Here is a 12,996-nt window from a genome sequence, read left to right on the forward strand (position 1 = left end):
AAGGTTAGAGGGAATTTCCCTCCACACCTGCTCCACATTTAGGGGGATTCACGAAAACTGGGCTGGATGACACTCGTGTCCTTCACTAAACGTGTCTTGATCATTTTTATAGTAAATAACAGTTGCACTGTTTTAGTCTGTGGTGGATTTTGGTTGCTTTGCAGACACCTTGACACCCTCGGAGGCGGTTCAGGGTGTTCCTCAGGAAGTTCGTGACACTTTTGTTGAGACAAACTTAAAAATAATTTCCAGCCATCCTGAAATGTTTCTGTGAAAAGTTCAAATAAATTATTAGAGATGGGGGAAAAAACAGTCTGGTCACTTGGTTGTAGGTGGCGATTGGCCGATCCAGAGCTCTTTCTTTTGAGTTTGTAAACTCCATTTTGCTAAGCAGCAGTAAAAAGTACTACATTTTTTCAGGTCTGTGAACTCACCATTGCTCAGAGGTAATTCAGTCTAATAATAACAGATCTTCTACATGGAAGTTTTTACTTGTAGGATGTTAATTTTCAACCTAAATAGAAATGGGGGAAAGGATCCTGCTGATTCTGGTTTTGAGATAAATTGAAACCAGTCAGTCTGCCTCAGCCGTTTAGTGCTTCCTGAATGTTTTTTTTTTTTTTTGGGGAGACATTAGCTTAACATTGAGCTAACGGCTAATCTGAGCTCAGCTGAAAACAAAGTTGGCTTATATAATTTTAAAGCAGCTCCAGTCTCCAAAATTTCAAAGTGGCTAATGCAATTTTTGAAATTTCTTGAAATTGACCCCAGATCCACAGACTAGCTGTTAGCTTATTGGTCCTGTAAGTTGTAATTTCTGTTTCTCCTGCAGGAGCCCGTTCACGACACTGTGTGTTTATATCTGTTTACACAGAAACACACTTACATTTTAGAAAATTCGATACCAATTAAAGTTCAATGTTTTGAATTATGTTGATATAATAGAATATTTGAACAAAGCAAACATTTTAAAAGCCTCTTGTTTATATAGTAGGTGTTAAAAGAAAAAATGGTAATTTTGTGCAGCTTTCTGCAGTCCTGTACTAAAATTTAAAGCCCGATTTCTTCTGCATTTGATCTGATTGTAGAGGAATAGAGCTCATTATTCAGAAGGCAGAACAATATTGTCTCTGTGTTTTTCAGAAAGCCAAACACACACACACACACACACACACACACACACACACACACACACACACACACACACGCACGCATCTTGCTAAATCACAAAAATGACAAAAAGTGCATTAAAGCAAATTTTTCAGTTCCTTTTATTGAAGCAGTTTCACTTTCGCCGTTGCAGCCAGGCCTTAACTCACACATAAACTGTTATTCAACTCTCTTTCCATCTCTTTAAAAACTCTCTTCATACTTTCCTTCCTGCGCTCCGATTTCTCCGACCACCAGCCTCTAACTGGGTTTCCACTCTGCACAACTTTAGCCTTACTCCTGGGCAGAGCTGTGGAAACAGGCTGTTGACTGTGATACTGGGAGTGTTAGATGTTTTTCTGGTTCTTCGTGGGCAGAACACAGACCCGCTCAGACATGCCTGACCTCAGCTAGAAGGAAGTGCAGATCAAATTTGAGTCATGATATCAGGGGAGAAAAGTGCTGAAATAATTCAGATCAACTGGTATGTTTGTGAAAGAAAAAGAAAAATCTCTTTTTTGCATCATTTCAGAACAAAACAAAGAAGTATTGCTGCTCCACACCCAGATAAAATAAGAACGGAGAACAATGAGAGCACATAACATTTTGATTTGTGTGTGTTTCAGATGCGCGTGGAGCAGGACGAGGAGGTGAAACAGCTCACCCAGCTGAGGGATTCTCTCAGATTACTTCTGCAAGTGGAAGGAAAAGAGGTGGTTATTTATTTAATAAGTCTTTATCTAATAAATCACTTTTTAATGCATCACACAAAGATAAAAAACTAGTGCAGATGGGTTTAAGTTTAGATTTTTTTTTTAGTCACACTGTGTCGTTTTTAAAACTTCAACTTTTATAGAATTAGTTTGATGCTTTTAAAATGAAAATTTAAATCTGCGTTTGTTTCCCAGGAGTACCTGAACAGGAAAAACTCTGGCAACGGGTATAGCATCCACCAGCCACAGGGAAACAAGAAGTATGGGACTGAGAAATCTGGCTTTCTGCTGAAGAAGAGCGACGGGTGTGTGGAAAATATCAGGTTTAGCAGAGGAAATATGCATGCATTTAGGATATTTTAATATTTCAAAGTGATAAACACATTTTTAAAGAAGCAGAAGAGATCAGAATCAGTAGAGAGCAAATATAGCATGCACTGGGAAGGGCTTTGTCTGCTCCATCTGGTCTTCATTACTGTGAGATGAAGAGTCGAGCAGGGGCCCTCCTTTAGAGCCTTTTGGCAGAGCAGCTACAGGAGCTGGTCCAACTTTACGTCACACACACACACCACACACACACGCACACACAAACACGCACACGATAGGCTGAAGGGAAGACCAGAGGAGATTCTCCTCAGGCCAGTGACAGAAGACAGAGCATGAAAACTGTCAGTGGGATTAAAACAGACTCACGTTTAGTGTTTTCTTCTTTTCATCAGCGGTCTGTTCATAACCCACCCAGAATGGTTGTGCTGCATCAGTAAAGTCAGAATGTTCTCATTAAACCAGAAACTTTCATCTTGCAGAATCAGAAAAGTCTGGCAGAAGAGGAAATGTGGGGTGAAATTTGGATGCCTCACTATTTCACACAGTACGGTAAGGCCTAACAACTGAAACATGTCGGCGCATAAAAACGCATTTCTGTCCACTCTTCTCTTTGCAAACCCTCTCTGATGTTTGGTCTAAGATCAATCGTCCACCAGCGAAGTTGAACCTCCTGACCTGTCAGGTACGGCCTGACCCGGAGGACAAGAGGACCTTTGATTTGGTCTCTCGTAAGTTCAGCTTTCATTATCTCGTCTTCATCAGTAGGAGCAGTCGTCTGAAAGGCAGCTGTTTGGCAGCTTGTTGTGCAAGCAGTGCTGTTTATGGTTTTGTGCCAACAATATTTTCTTTTGTGTCCAGATAACCGAACGTACCATTTCCAGGCAGAAGATGAGCAGGAATGCATGATGTAAGCGCTGAGATTTGTGAGAATAAGCCGCTACATGTGGTGCATCTTTTATTTCAAGTCAAGCCTGTGTGTGAAAGGAGCTTTGCAATATCCACATAAAAACCAAGAAAGTGTTTTTTTTTTCCACTCCTGGGCTTCCTCTTGTGTTTTAGCCTACAGGTGCACTGTTTTGATTTGATGCGTTGTGAGTTTAGGTTCACAGAAAGTGTTAGTGAAGCAGAGAATGCGAGATTGATCTGGCAACGCGTGCCATGGCTGAGGAGGTTTAGTGTTTGCTGCCTCATCCTCTCACACCTCACCAGTTACTACTAAACGTGTCAAAGTGTGGTGAGACTAATTTAACACACACCTGGATGTTTTTACTTCCAGTTGGATGTCGGTGCTGCAGAACAGTAAAGAGGAGGCCCTGAACACGGCGTTGGGAGGAGATCAGCTCCACCTCCAGGACAGCGGGCTGCAGGAACTCTCCCAATCAGTTATCGCAGAGCTTCGACACATGCCAGGCAACGAGGCGTGTGCAGACTGTGGAGCTCCAGGTCTTGTTGTTATAATGAATGTAGAGAAAGAGAAAGGAGAGTTCACAGGCCTCACTTAAAAGATATTTTTTCTCATGTTTGTCTCAGACCCCACGTGGCTGTCCACCAACCTGGGCATCCTGACGTGCATCGAGTGCTCTGGGATCCACAGAGATCTGGGAGTCCACTACTCCAGGATTCAGTCCCTCACTCTGGATCTACTGAGCACCTCTGAGCTTTTGGTACTGACACCACCCATCATGGAAACTAAAACAGCTTTGGTCATGATTTACCTTCCGCTGACACGCCTCCATGTCTTTGCTGCCTCAGCTCGCCGTCAGCATCGGCAACACCCGGTTCAACGACATCATGGAGGCCAGCCTCCCGAATGACTCCGTCAAACCGCTGCCACAGAGTGACATGTGAGTAGCCGATCAGCCGTCAGTCCTGACTGTTTAAAATGATAATTAACTGTTTTATTCGTGTTTCCTTAACATCCAGGAATGCTAGGAAGGCATACATCGTGGCAAAGTATGCTGAGCGCCGTTACGTCCTGCGTAAAGAGGAGGCCAGCCCGTGTCGGCTATATGAGGCCGTGAGGAGCCGAGACCTGGTTTCGCTTCTGCAGCTTTACGCCGAGGGCGCAGACCTGGCTAAGCCGCTCACGCTCCCAGAGGGACAGGTAGAGAGGAACGCGGGCTTCCGCCGTGGTTTTTCTTTTTGGTTTCATCTAAATGTTTCAGATTGGAGTACACATTTACAAATTCAGCAAAGACAACCCGAGCACAAACAATTCAATTCAGTTATAGCGCCAAATCACAACGAGTCGTCTGAAGGCACTAAACCTTCCAGTTAAAGAAAATATCACAAACAAGTTAAATAAACGTGAATTTAAAACAATATAGAACATTATAAAATAAACAAGCACATTTTCGAACTTCACTGTGGAATCGTACGGAATATTTTACAATTAATAATGTGAAACATTTCAGATCTATAATATCAAAATATATTAGAAGGTTTTATATCTAAGGATCTGCCTCCTCTTTATCGTCATCGGTGTGAGTTTCATAAACTAGGCGTGGTTAGTTTCAGAGATCTGGGTGTAAACACCAGAGGAGACTGAGCTGCAGGAAGGCAGCTTTCCCGTTCTTCAGACGCACCGACCATGTCACAGGAAGTGTCTGATAACATGAAGAACGCTAAAAGATCTAAAAAATAAACACATCGTTCTTAGACCAAAAATAAAACCAGAACATCATCTAAAGCTCTGTAGACCTCACTGGGTTAAGGCTGAAGTGTCATTAGGTTTACCACCACGTTGTCCACATTTCCTTCTCTATTCTCTCCATTTCCCCTCCTCTGCAGCCTCTCTCCAACGCCTCTTCTTTCCTCTTTAATTATCCTTTAACCTTCCTGTCGGGCACTTCCTGATCCGCTCTAGCAGCGGGCCGAGTGTGATTTATTTTGTGTGTGTAGGAGAGTGTTTGTTTGTGTTGGTTGGCTTTGCCTTATTATTTCAGCTTTTGGGTCAGAGCTCACGTCTCCAGAGAACAAATGAAGACGGCTCATTGAGTCGTGAAGACACTCTCGGAGTGCTTTCACTTTTTAAAGACACGCTGCTAAAAGAGTCTTGATGCATGTGATGTGAAAGTAATTGGCCTCATTTGTTCCCGCTTTAAGGGCATCAAAGAGACGGCGCTCCACCTCGCCGTTCGTCTGGAGGAGAAAAGCTCCCTGGCGCTGGTGGATTTCCTCTGTCAGAACAGGTCAGACCACTAAAACCATACGTTCACTGCTTTTACTAGAAGTTTTGTGTTTAACACTGTGTGTGCACGGAGCAGCAACTGTCTGGAGAAGAAAACAGCAGATGGAAACACCGCTCTTCACTACAGCATCCTTCATCACAAGCCTGAATCACTCAAGTTGCTGCTGAAGGCCAAAGCAGCCATTCACACTGGTATGTTTCACTCGTAATTCGTGTTTTTGGGACCTGGAATAGTCGGTAAAAATTTAAAAAACACATTTTTGTCTCCCGTAGTGAATTCAGGTGGAGAAACGGCTTTAGAACTGGCCAAGAAGCTTCAGCACACACAGTGCATCGAGCTGGTGAGACCCCACTTCCTGTTAGAGCTCTAAAGGTTTTACTCAGAGGTGATCTCGTACGAGGAATCCGGTTACAGCTTCACCAGAAACAAAACAACAAAACTTCCACAGCTGGACCTTAGAACGACTCCCCATCAGGCCCCAGCGTGCATCGTTTATAAACGGGTTTTATTTTCATACCGGTCATCTGCCTCGCTGAATAAGACCTGCCGAACGTTACATCCTGTTTTTGCAGGATGTTTTATAGAAACTGGGAATGTTGTTAATTTCAAAGGAAACGTGCATCTTCTTTCCTTACGAGCCCAAAGCCGAGTTCTTATCTTGAAATAAATGCTGAAAATGTTTAACGATGTCATTTCTAGTTGGAGCTGGCTCACAGTGGCAAGTTTAACTCCCAGATCCATGTGGAGTTCATGTGGGAGACCCAGTGTCAGGAGTTTTATGACAGTGAGGATGACCTGGATGAGAAGGTAAAGAACACACACACACACCTTTGGGTGTTTTGAACAGCCAAAATAACTCTTTATTTCATCTCCAGGTCAGCCCGTTACCCAAGAGCCGATCTCTTTCATCATCAAACGAAGGAGGCGGATCAGCCTTCACTCTGTGGAACCTCAGCACCAGTTCCAGTTCCAGGCCTTGTCAGGCATATGAGAACCTGGATTTCCTGTATAAAAATTCTCCAGCCAATAGCGCCCTCTCTGGAGCATCAGCGCCACCGCCGCTGCCAGCTAAATCAATCCAAAGAGGTAGACAAGTTTTACTTAAACTTCTTTTTATTTTATTTTTGATCTCCCAACATAAACGGCTTTGTTCTCCTGGCCTCCTCAGGCCGCTCAGACCCTCAGATTTCAGCCGCAGCACACCTACGACGGCGCAGCTCCAACCCAGCCGCCCACACCGGTCCTCAGACTCAAACCAAACTTAGTTCACCTAATTCGGAGAATCCAGGCCAAATGAGACCCCCGAGGTCTTCACTGGGACAAACGAATCTCCAGAAGACCCAGAGGCAGACTTGGGATGGCCAGCTTGGTGCTAGTTCCGGGTCACAAAGCTCTCCTTCACTAGTATCCCCTCAGAATCACGTGGGACCAATCAGGTGAGCATGAAAATGCTAATCATGTAAAATAACTCTTTAATGTTTTTCATTGTTTTGATCTGTAAGAATTCTCATCATTCCTGTTTCCAGCTCCGGGAAGACCACATCTTATCGTCGCACCGGCAACACGGGCAGCAGCCAGGGAAAGAGCGTGGGCAGCCAGGAGGAGCTGTACTGCAGCCTAACGGGAAACGGCGCCGGTTCCTCCGCTCCGACTCCAGCTCCTTCCTCCTCTCCCACCGTCACCGGCCCCCCACGCTCCCGCAAGAATGCAATGGTACCGCCACACTTTTAGCTGCAGTCTTTAGCAGGAAAAAGAAAAAACCTCGTCCAGAGGGATTACACAGGCGATGCGACTGCTGATGGAACAGTGAGAATCAGATTCCATGTCTCCTCAGGTGTCTGGCAGCCGGCCACAGAAGCGTGTCAAAGCTCTGGTGGACTGCCGAGCTGTCAGCTCCGAGCAGCTGGCGTTTTTTAAAGATGAAGTCATCGTGGTCACGGCCACTAATGACCCCTACTGGTGGGTAAGTGGAACTACACGATAATTTCCCCATGCACTTCTAACAAATTCTGGATGGAATCATACATTCTCACGGACGGTTCCTGTGTGTTTTTATCTCTACAGGTCGGGCACATCGACGGAGACCCATCGAGGAGTGGGACCTTTCCTGTCAACTACGTACACAAACTAACAGACTGACGACCATGTCCTTCTGATCGGCTGAACTTTACCACCAAGTGGGACTTATCAGCAGGAAAAGGCTCATAACCGTGGATCTAAGTGTTTTTTTCATGAGGATACCTTTTCCAAAGAGTATATTACTCTTTAATCATTGACTCACCCTGGGAAGTCACGAGGAAACGGAACGCTGTTTACTGTTGTCATGAACCTCCAGCTGCAGCAGAACGGAGCAGAGACAAAGCATTGTGGGTAATCTGCTCTAATGTTTACTTGCATTGCAGCTGTTGACTGTTCTGGGTAGGATTTGTACACAGAGACTGAACTCCTGCAGGGCGAAACCTTTTAAGGCACTTTAAATTCAGAGGAAGCCTCTGAAGCGTTAGCACAGCCAGCTGTGGCTAATTTTACTATTTTAAATCACAACATAAGAAGACTTGTGGTTCAAATCCGGAACAGTGTCTGCCTGGGATGTCCCATCTCGCGTGTCTTCAACCATACCACCAGACGGCAGCAGCCCAAAGAGAAAAGTGAAACCAGCTGGCCGCAGACGGACTGCAGGATCCAGTTTCTACCGGCTCCAGGCATTGGCCTCTAGGGGGATCTGGAGCAGCCATGATGGGATGGAGGAGAAAAATAGACTTTCTCTCCTAGCAGCAATAGAGGAGCTTCAGGATTCAGGATGGGAGGCGTCACTACTCTTGTTTTTAAACGTGAACGTTACACATTTCATTCACATTACAATTAGCTTTATTTGTTCATACGTGATATGTACACATGTATAATTTAGCATTTTACAGGGCAGTGTTACTCATTTTGCCACGTTTAAGTTTTCTGAACTATAAAAGGGAAGATTCAGTATTTTAAACACTCTGCTGCATAACAACTGGACTTGTTGTATTGTACAGGTTTAAAGGAAACGGCGAGGAGCGTATCGGTCACTTACTTTTTGATACTGACTGGTTACAGTGTTGATTATGGGTTAGCAGATGTGTGATGTGTAAATAACTAATTAGCTGGTTTTACTGAGTGCATTTGTAACATAAACTATACATGTTTCATTATGCACCAGTCATGTATTTCTGGTCCTGCCAACAAAAAAAAAAACACATTTAGATTAAACACAATGAAGGTACATAGGGCTCAATGGTGAATGGCTTGTATTTGTATGGTGCCTTCTTAGGGTTTTACAACCCCCCAGTCATCCACCCATTCACACGCTGGAGGGGATGAGCTATGGTGTGGCTGCAGCTGCCCTGGAGGCGTGGCCAGGCGCCACCGGCCCCTCCGACCACCACCAGCAGGCAAGGCGGGTTGAGTGTCTTAATTAAGGACACAACAGCAGCATTCTCTGGTCGGAGCCGGGTTTGAACCTGCAACCTTCCGATTACTGGACAACCCGCTCTGCCTCCTGAGCTACTGCTGTCTCAAGTACAATTACATTCCAGTTTGACTTATTTTTTAGAATCAGTGTTCCTAAAACATTTTAGTTTATTTATTTAGAGCCATAAGTGTTGAGCATCATCCCTGTTTTTATTTTTATTTTCATAAGTATTTCTTAAAATGTCAGGATCAAAGGGTTAGTTTCAGTCCTACTTTTTGCACATTTTTGTTAGTAATGAAATATTAGAATCAAGCCTAAAAATTTTGAAATCTACATAAAAGCTAATTAATGTCAAAATATCCTAAAGTCTTCTAATTCACCCCTTCAATATAAATCATTAATATATTTGGATTTTTAACTCTAATCAATTATATAAAATGCATTTTTTTATACTTTAATCTTCATTTAAACTTTATTTTTGCTTCTTTTGCCCGTATTTATTTCCTACCAACCTAAGCTGAGTCCCATCCAGACGTCACCTTTAGCAGGTATTTCCTCCGCCGCCTCATTTGGACTTCCACTTTCCCCTGACCCTCCATCCCATGGTGGGAACGATAAAATTCCAACCTGTCACTTGCATAACCAGCCAGCTGCCACAGGGAGACCCAGTCCTCTGATAAATACATATGAACACACATCTCTCCCATTAAAAGCATTCATGCATTCACCAAAGCCTGGACCGTTTCAGGTTTATTCATGCAAACGCATCTGCACATCTGGTGGAACATTAGAGCAATCCATTAAGACAGAGACTGAAGTCTGAGTTTATGTTATTCTGATTTATCTCTACTAATCATATAAGTAGGTATATTCTTTTTCTAGTCAGGGAAACGGAGATCTGTTTGTGGAAAATCAATCTGATGCTTTTTATGACCATCAGCTTACCGTAACTTTCAGAATTCAAGCACTTAAAACGTTCCTGTTAATTCTGCCCCTAAATGCAGCCGAGAAGGAGCTCCTGCTAAATCTGATGAGCTTTTTCACGCCGTTCCTTTTGGCCCAGAGCATCTGGTTATGTCACAGAGCTCGTTTCTGCTGACGCCTGCTGGAAAGGTGACCCAGATCTTGCCTTTGACGCTGCTGTGAAGATGTGAAAGTTAGCACTTTGTGTTTGCGGTGTGTAAAAGAAAATCTCTGCAATATTCAAGTCATTTAGTGAATTTATTCTAATAGGTCACAGAGAAAAAGATTCTTACAAAGTGAGGAATAGTCTGAAAGCAGATTTTACGACATTTTTGTTTTACAGGTTTCAACTTTGTGCAGAATCATAGAAACTAAGCATAAAATGGCAGGACATTCCTCAAAAACATGGCCGCCACATCAGGTATATAAGGGAGACTGAGTTGTGTCACGAAAAGATGTTGCTTCAAGTATAAAAGTGAGCCTTAAAGCAGAAATCCAGAGTTTTCCTTCCTTTTCAGGAATTAGCCGCCCCCATTCTTTAAGGCCCCATGCAATTTCACTTGAGAGCCGCTCAGCATTAGTTAATAGCAATTGTCATCTGCTAACATACAGATGTTAACGTCACATCGCCCACAAAATAAGGATATTTTCTACGGTTTGGCTTTCATCCACACCAAAGTGGAGTTATGCAAATTCTCCGTTGTCTGCATCTGCTTGTGGGCAAATACAACCATGGTTTAGGTTTTGCATGCGCCACCTGTGTGTACACTCACTTTCTTGTTTTTACTAGCTTTATAGCTGCTCTAGAAGACAACAGGCGAGGGACGATGTTAAGGAGGGTTTTGCCCGCCAGGTCCAAGGAATGTTTTTAGGTGAAGACGCCAAATATTTGGGGAACAGGCTTGGCATGAATGTGCTTCATAATGAGCAGGATTTTTCACTGAAAACAGGGTGGCGTAGACACAAGTTTTTCTTTCCCCATAAGATATTTGGTTTCATAAAAACCCAGCTACGTGTGCACATGACATAAGATAGCCGGCTAAGGAAGCCTAGGACTATTAGATACCTGATGTGTGCGACGATGAAGACATTAACAAACACGACACCATAAAACAAGATTTCAGAAAAGTGTTTTTGTGCCTGTGACTAGTCAGCATTTGTGACAATAAAGGGCTGCGAGAACAACACTTTTCACTTTGCTAAATCAGTTAAATGATCCTTGCTTGCGTGTCCCCCTGGAGGCATAAAATAAAGAAATTCAAGTGAATTTAATGCCAACCACAAGTTCAAACAGGATTTATCTGATTGTATTAGTCAGTGATCAGGAAATTTAAAACAAAAAAACATTCAGCATTACATTCATTCTGCAAGTGAGCCCAGAGATCTTTGGGAAATATTGACTATTTTTTGTTTTTATGTCATTCATAGAAGAACAGCTGCAGTCCCACTGGATTAAGTGTTTTTTTTTTCTGCTCAGGAGAAAAATAATTCTCTTAATGCCAATCCACAGATCCTGAATTACACCCGCTGTAAGAGCTGGTGCAAGCACTGGCTCGCGATACGAAAGACCCCAAAATACTTCCATATCACCTTAGCAGACTTTTGTTTGGTATGTATATGTGCACAAAGACAGTAAGCAGAATAAGTCAGCATTCACAGAGAAAAGTTCACGGCTTCAGTAGCTCATAAAACTTTAAAACTGCAACATTTTAAGTGATTAAATTAAAGAGGCACTCTTAATGATGCTCTTTAAAAATCTCTTCCTAAGCAGCTTTAACGAACTATATTTAAGCCCTTAAAGTCTAAATTAGAAAATAAGCAACCCCAAGTCTTACAACCTACACTTTTAAACTCATGCACTTTAAGTATTTTACATGCATTCACTTTTTTTACTCTCACATCGACTTAAAAGGAAACTCATCCTATTTCTGTGCATGTGAGCTGAAATCTTAAATGATGTGCTTTTTCTTTAAATGGTTTCAAAAAGGCAGCATCAGGAAATCCCTGATTATCTTCTCCAATAGTTGCGCTACATTTTAGAAAAATGCTGCAGCTAAAGTGAATCTCTGCCTCGCTACTGTAACCTTGAAATGTCCTAAACAGATATGTTTCCTTGTGCATCACCTGTGCATTCAGGGTACGCCAAATGCAGCTGGAGAGACAGAGTGGTGGAAGAGATGCCTCAATTCCACCATGGAAAGTAGGAATTATGGTGGAAAACGATAGAAAAGTAGACAATCTACTTGTAGAAAAGTAGACAATCTACTTGTGCACAAAATATAAATATTTGATTAGCAGCCAATGTCTCACAATAAAATAAACATGAGCTTGTCTAAATGCTCAGAAACTCTTAATAAAACAGATTAAGTGTCCTTACACTGACACATTGTGCACACTAAATCCTGTCTGCATTCTAAAAAGCAAATTTGCAACTCTTCAGTGCTTTTTCCAGTAATATAAGACACAAAAAGTTGTGATTTTTAAAATCCTGAATTCTGATACATGCATGATTTCACTCAATCATAAAATAAATTATTCTAAACCTAAAACACTCCATGGTTGTCACATAATGTTGCAGCAATCAGCTGGATACATTCTGTATGTTGGATGGAGTGATGAACGGTTGCTAGGTGACTGGATAAAAAGAGGCCACAGGTGGAGTCATCCCCAGCATGAATGTCTTGTTTTTCTTTGCTTGTGCTGCCAAACCCAGATGCCAAGGTGGGTGGGTGGTGGTGGGGGGTGGGGGGGAGTGATGGGTCACATAAGCCAAGGCACATTTTCTAACGAAGGTCTAAAATGACATTTTCTGTTTCTGCTTCCTTGGCTTTTATAGAACAGTACAGATCTATACAAAGATGCTGCCCTTCACGCTGTGCTTTTGTTCATCTTTAATTCTCTTTACCTTCTTTCAAAGACATTATATAAGTTAGCTAAAGCAGAGAAAAGCTTTCAGGCCAGTCTGAGCCTCTCCTCCCACATCACCTGACTCATCGTGGCTTTCGTCTGAATCCTTCATAAAGCAAGCGGACTAACTACAAGCAGCAAAGATCTGTAAGAACATCGTGGACACAATGATATCCGTTGTACCGGTGCTAGCTTGATTGGTTTCCTAGCCAGAGAATTTCCTCTGAAAAACACTGAGCAGGAAGCTCCTTACTAGCCTCTGTGATATTTGTAGGCACTCTAAACCCCTTGAGGACCAGCCTCG

General features: G+C 42.8%; 1 protein-coding gene across 1 annotated transcript in view; it reads left to right on the forward strand.

The window, feature by feature from the left end:
* The window catches only part of asap3 (ArfGAP with SH3 domain, ankyrin repeat and PH domain 3), a 28,765-nt gene extending 20,439 nt beyond the window's left edge, over window positions 1–8,326 (forward strand). Inside the window, exons 9-26 of the mRNA XM_015969875.3 lie at window positions 1,776–1,862; window positions 2,058–2,167; window positions 2,669–2,738; window positions 2,830–2,917; window positions 3,048–3,096; window positions 3,466–3,632; window positions 3,720–3,853; window positions 3,942–4,033; window positions 4,113–4,293; window positions 5,295–5,380; window positions 5,456–5,571; window positions 5,653–5,720; window positions 6,080–6,187; window positions 6,256–6,466; window positions 6,549–6,816; window positions 6,907–7,093; window positions 7,215–7,343; window positions 7,445–8,326. Of these exons, the coding sequence (XP_015825361.3) occupies window positions 1,776–1,862; window positions 2,058–2,167; window positions 2,669–2,738; window positions 2,830–2,917; window positions 3,048–3,096; window positions 3,466–3,632; window positions 3,720–3,853; window positions 3,942–4,033; window positions 4,113–4,293; window positions 5,295–5,380; window positions 5,456–5,571; window positions 5,653–5,720; window positions 6,080–6,187; window positions 6,256–6,466; window positions 6,549–6,816; window positions 6,907–7,093; window positions 7,215–7,343; window positions 7,445–7,519 (2,226 nt within the window). The 3' untranslated portion in view covers window positions 7,520–8,326. The remainder of the gene's footprint in view (window positions 1–1,775; window positions 1,863–2,057; window positions 2,168–2,668; window positions 2,739–2,829; window positions 2,918–3,047; window positions 3,097–3,465; window positions 3,633–3,719; window positions 3,854–3,941; window positions 4,034–4,112; window positions 4,294–5,294; window positions 5,381–5,455; window positions 5,572–5,652; window positions 5,721–6,079; window positions 6,188–6,255; window positions 6,467–6,548; window positions 6,817–6,906; window positions 7,094–7,214; window positions 7,344–7,444) is intronic.
* Window positions 8,327–12,996: the final 4,670 nt, after the last annotated feature.

Source organism: Nothobranchius furzeri, chromosome 18 (genome assembly GCF_043380555.1).
Source record: "Nothobranchius furzeri strain GRZ-AD chromosome 18, NfurGRZ-RIMD1, whole genome shotgun sequence".
In the NCBI taxonomy this organism is placed as follows: domain Eukaryota; kingdom Metazoa; phylum Chordata; class Actinopteri; order Cyprinodontiformes; family Nothobranchiidae; genus Nothobranchius; species Nothobranchius furzeri.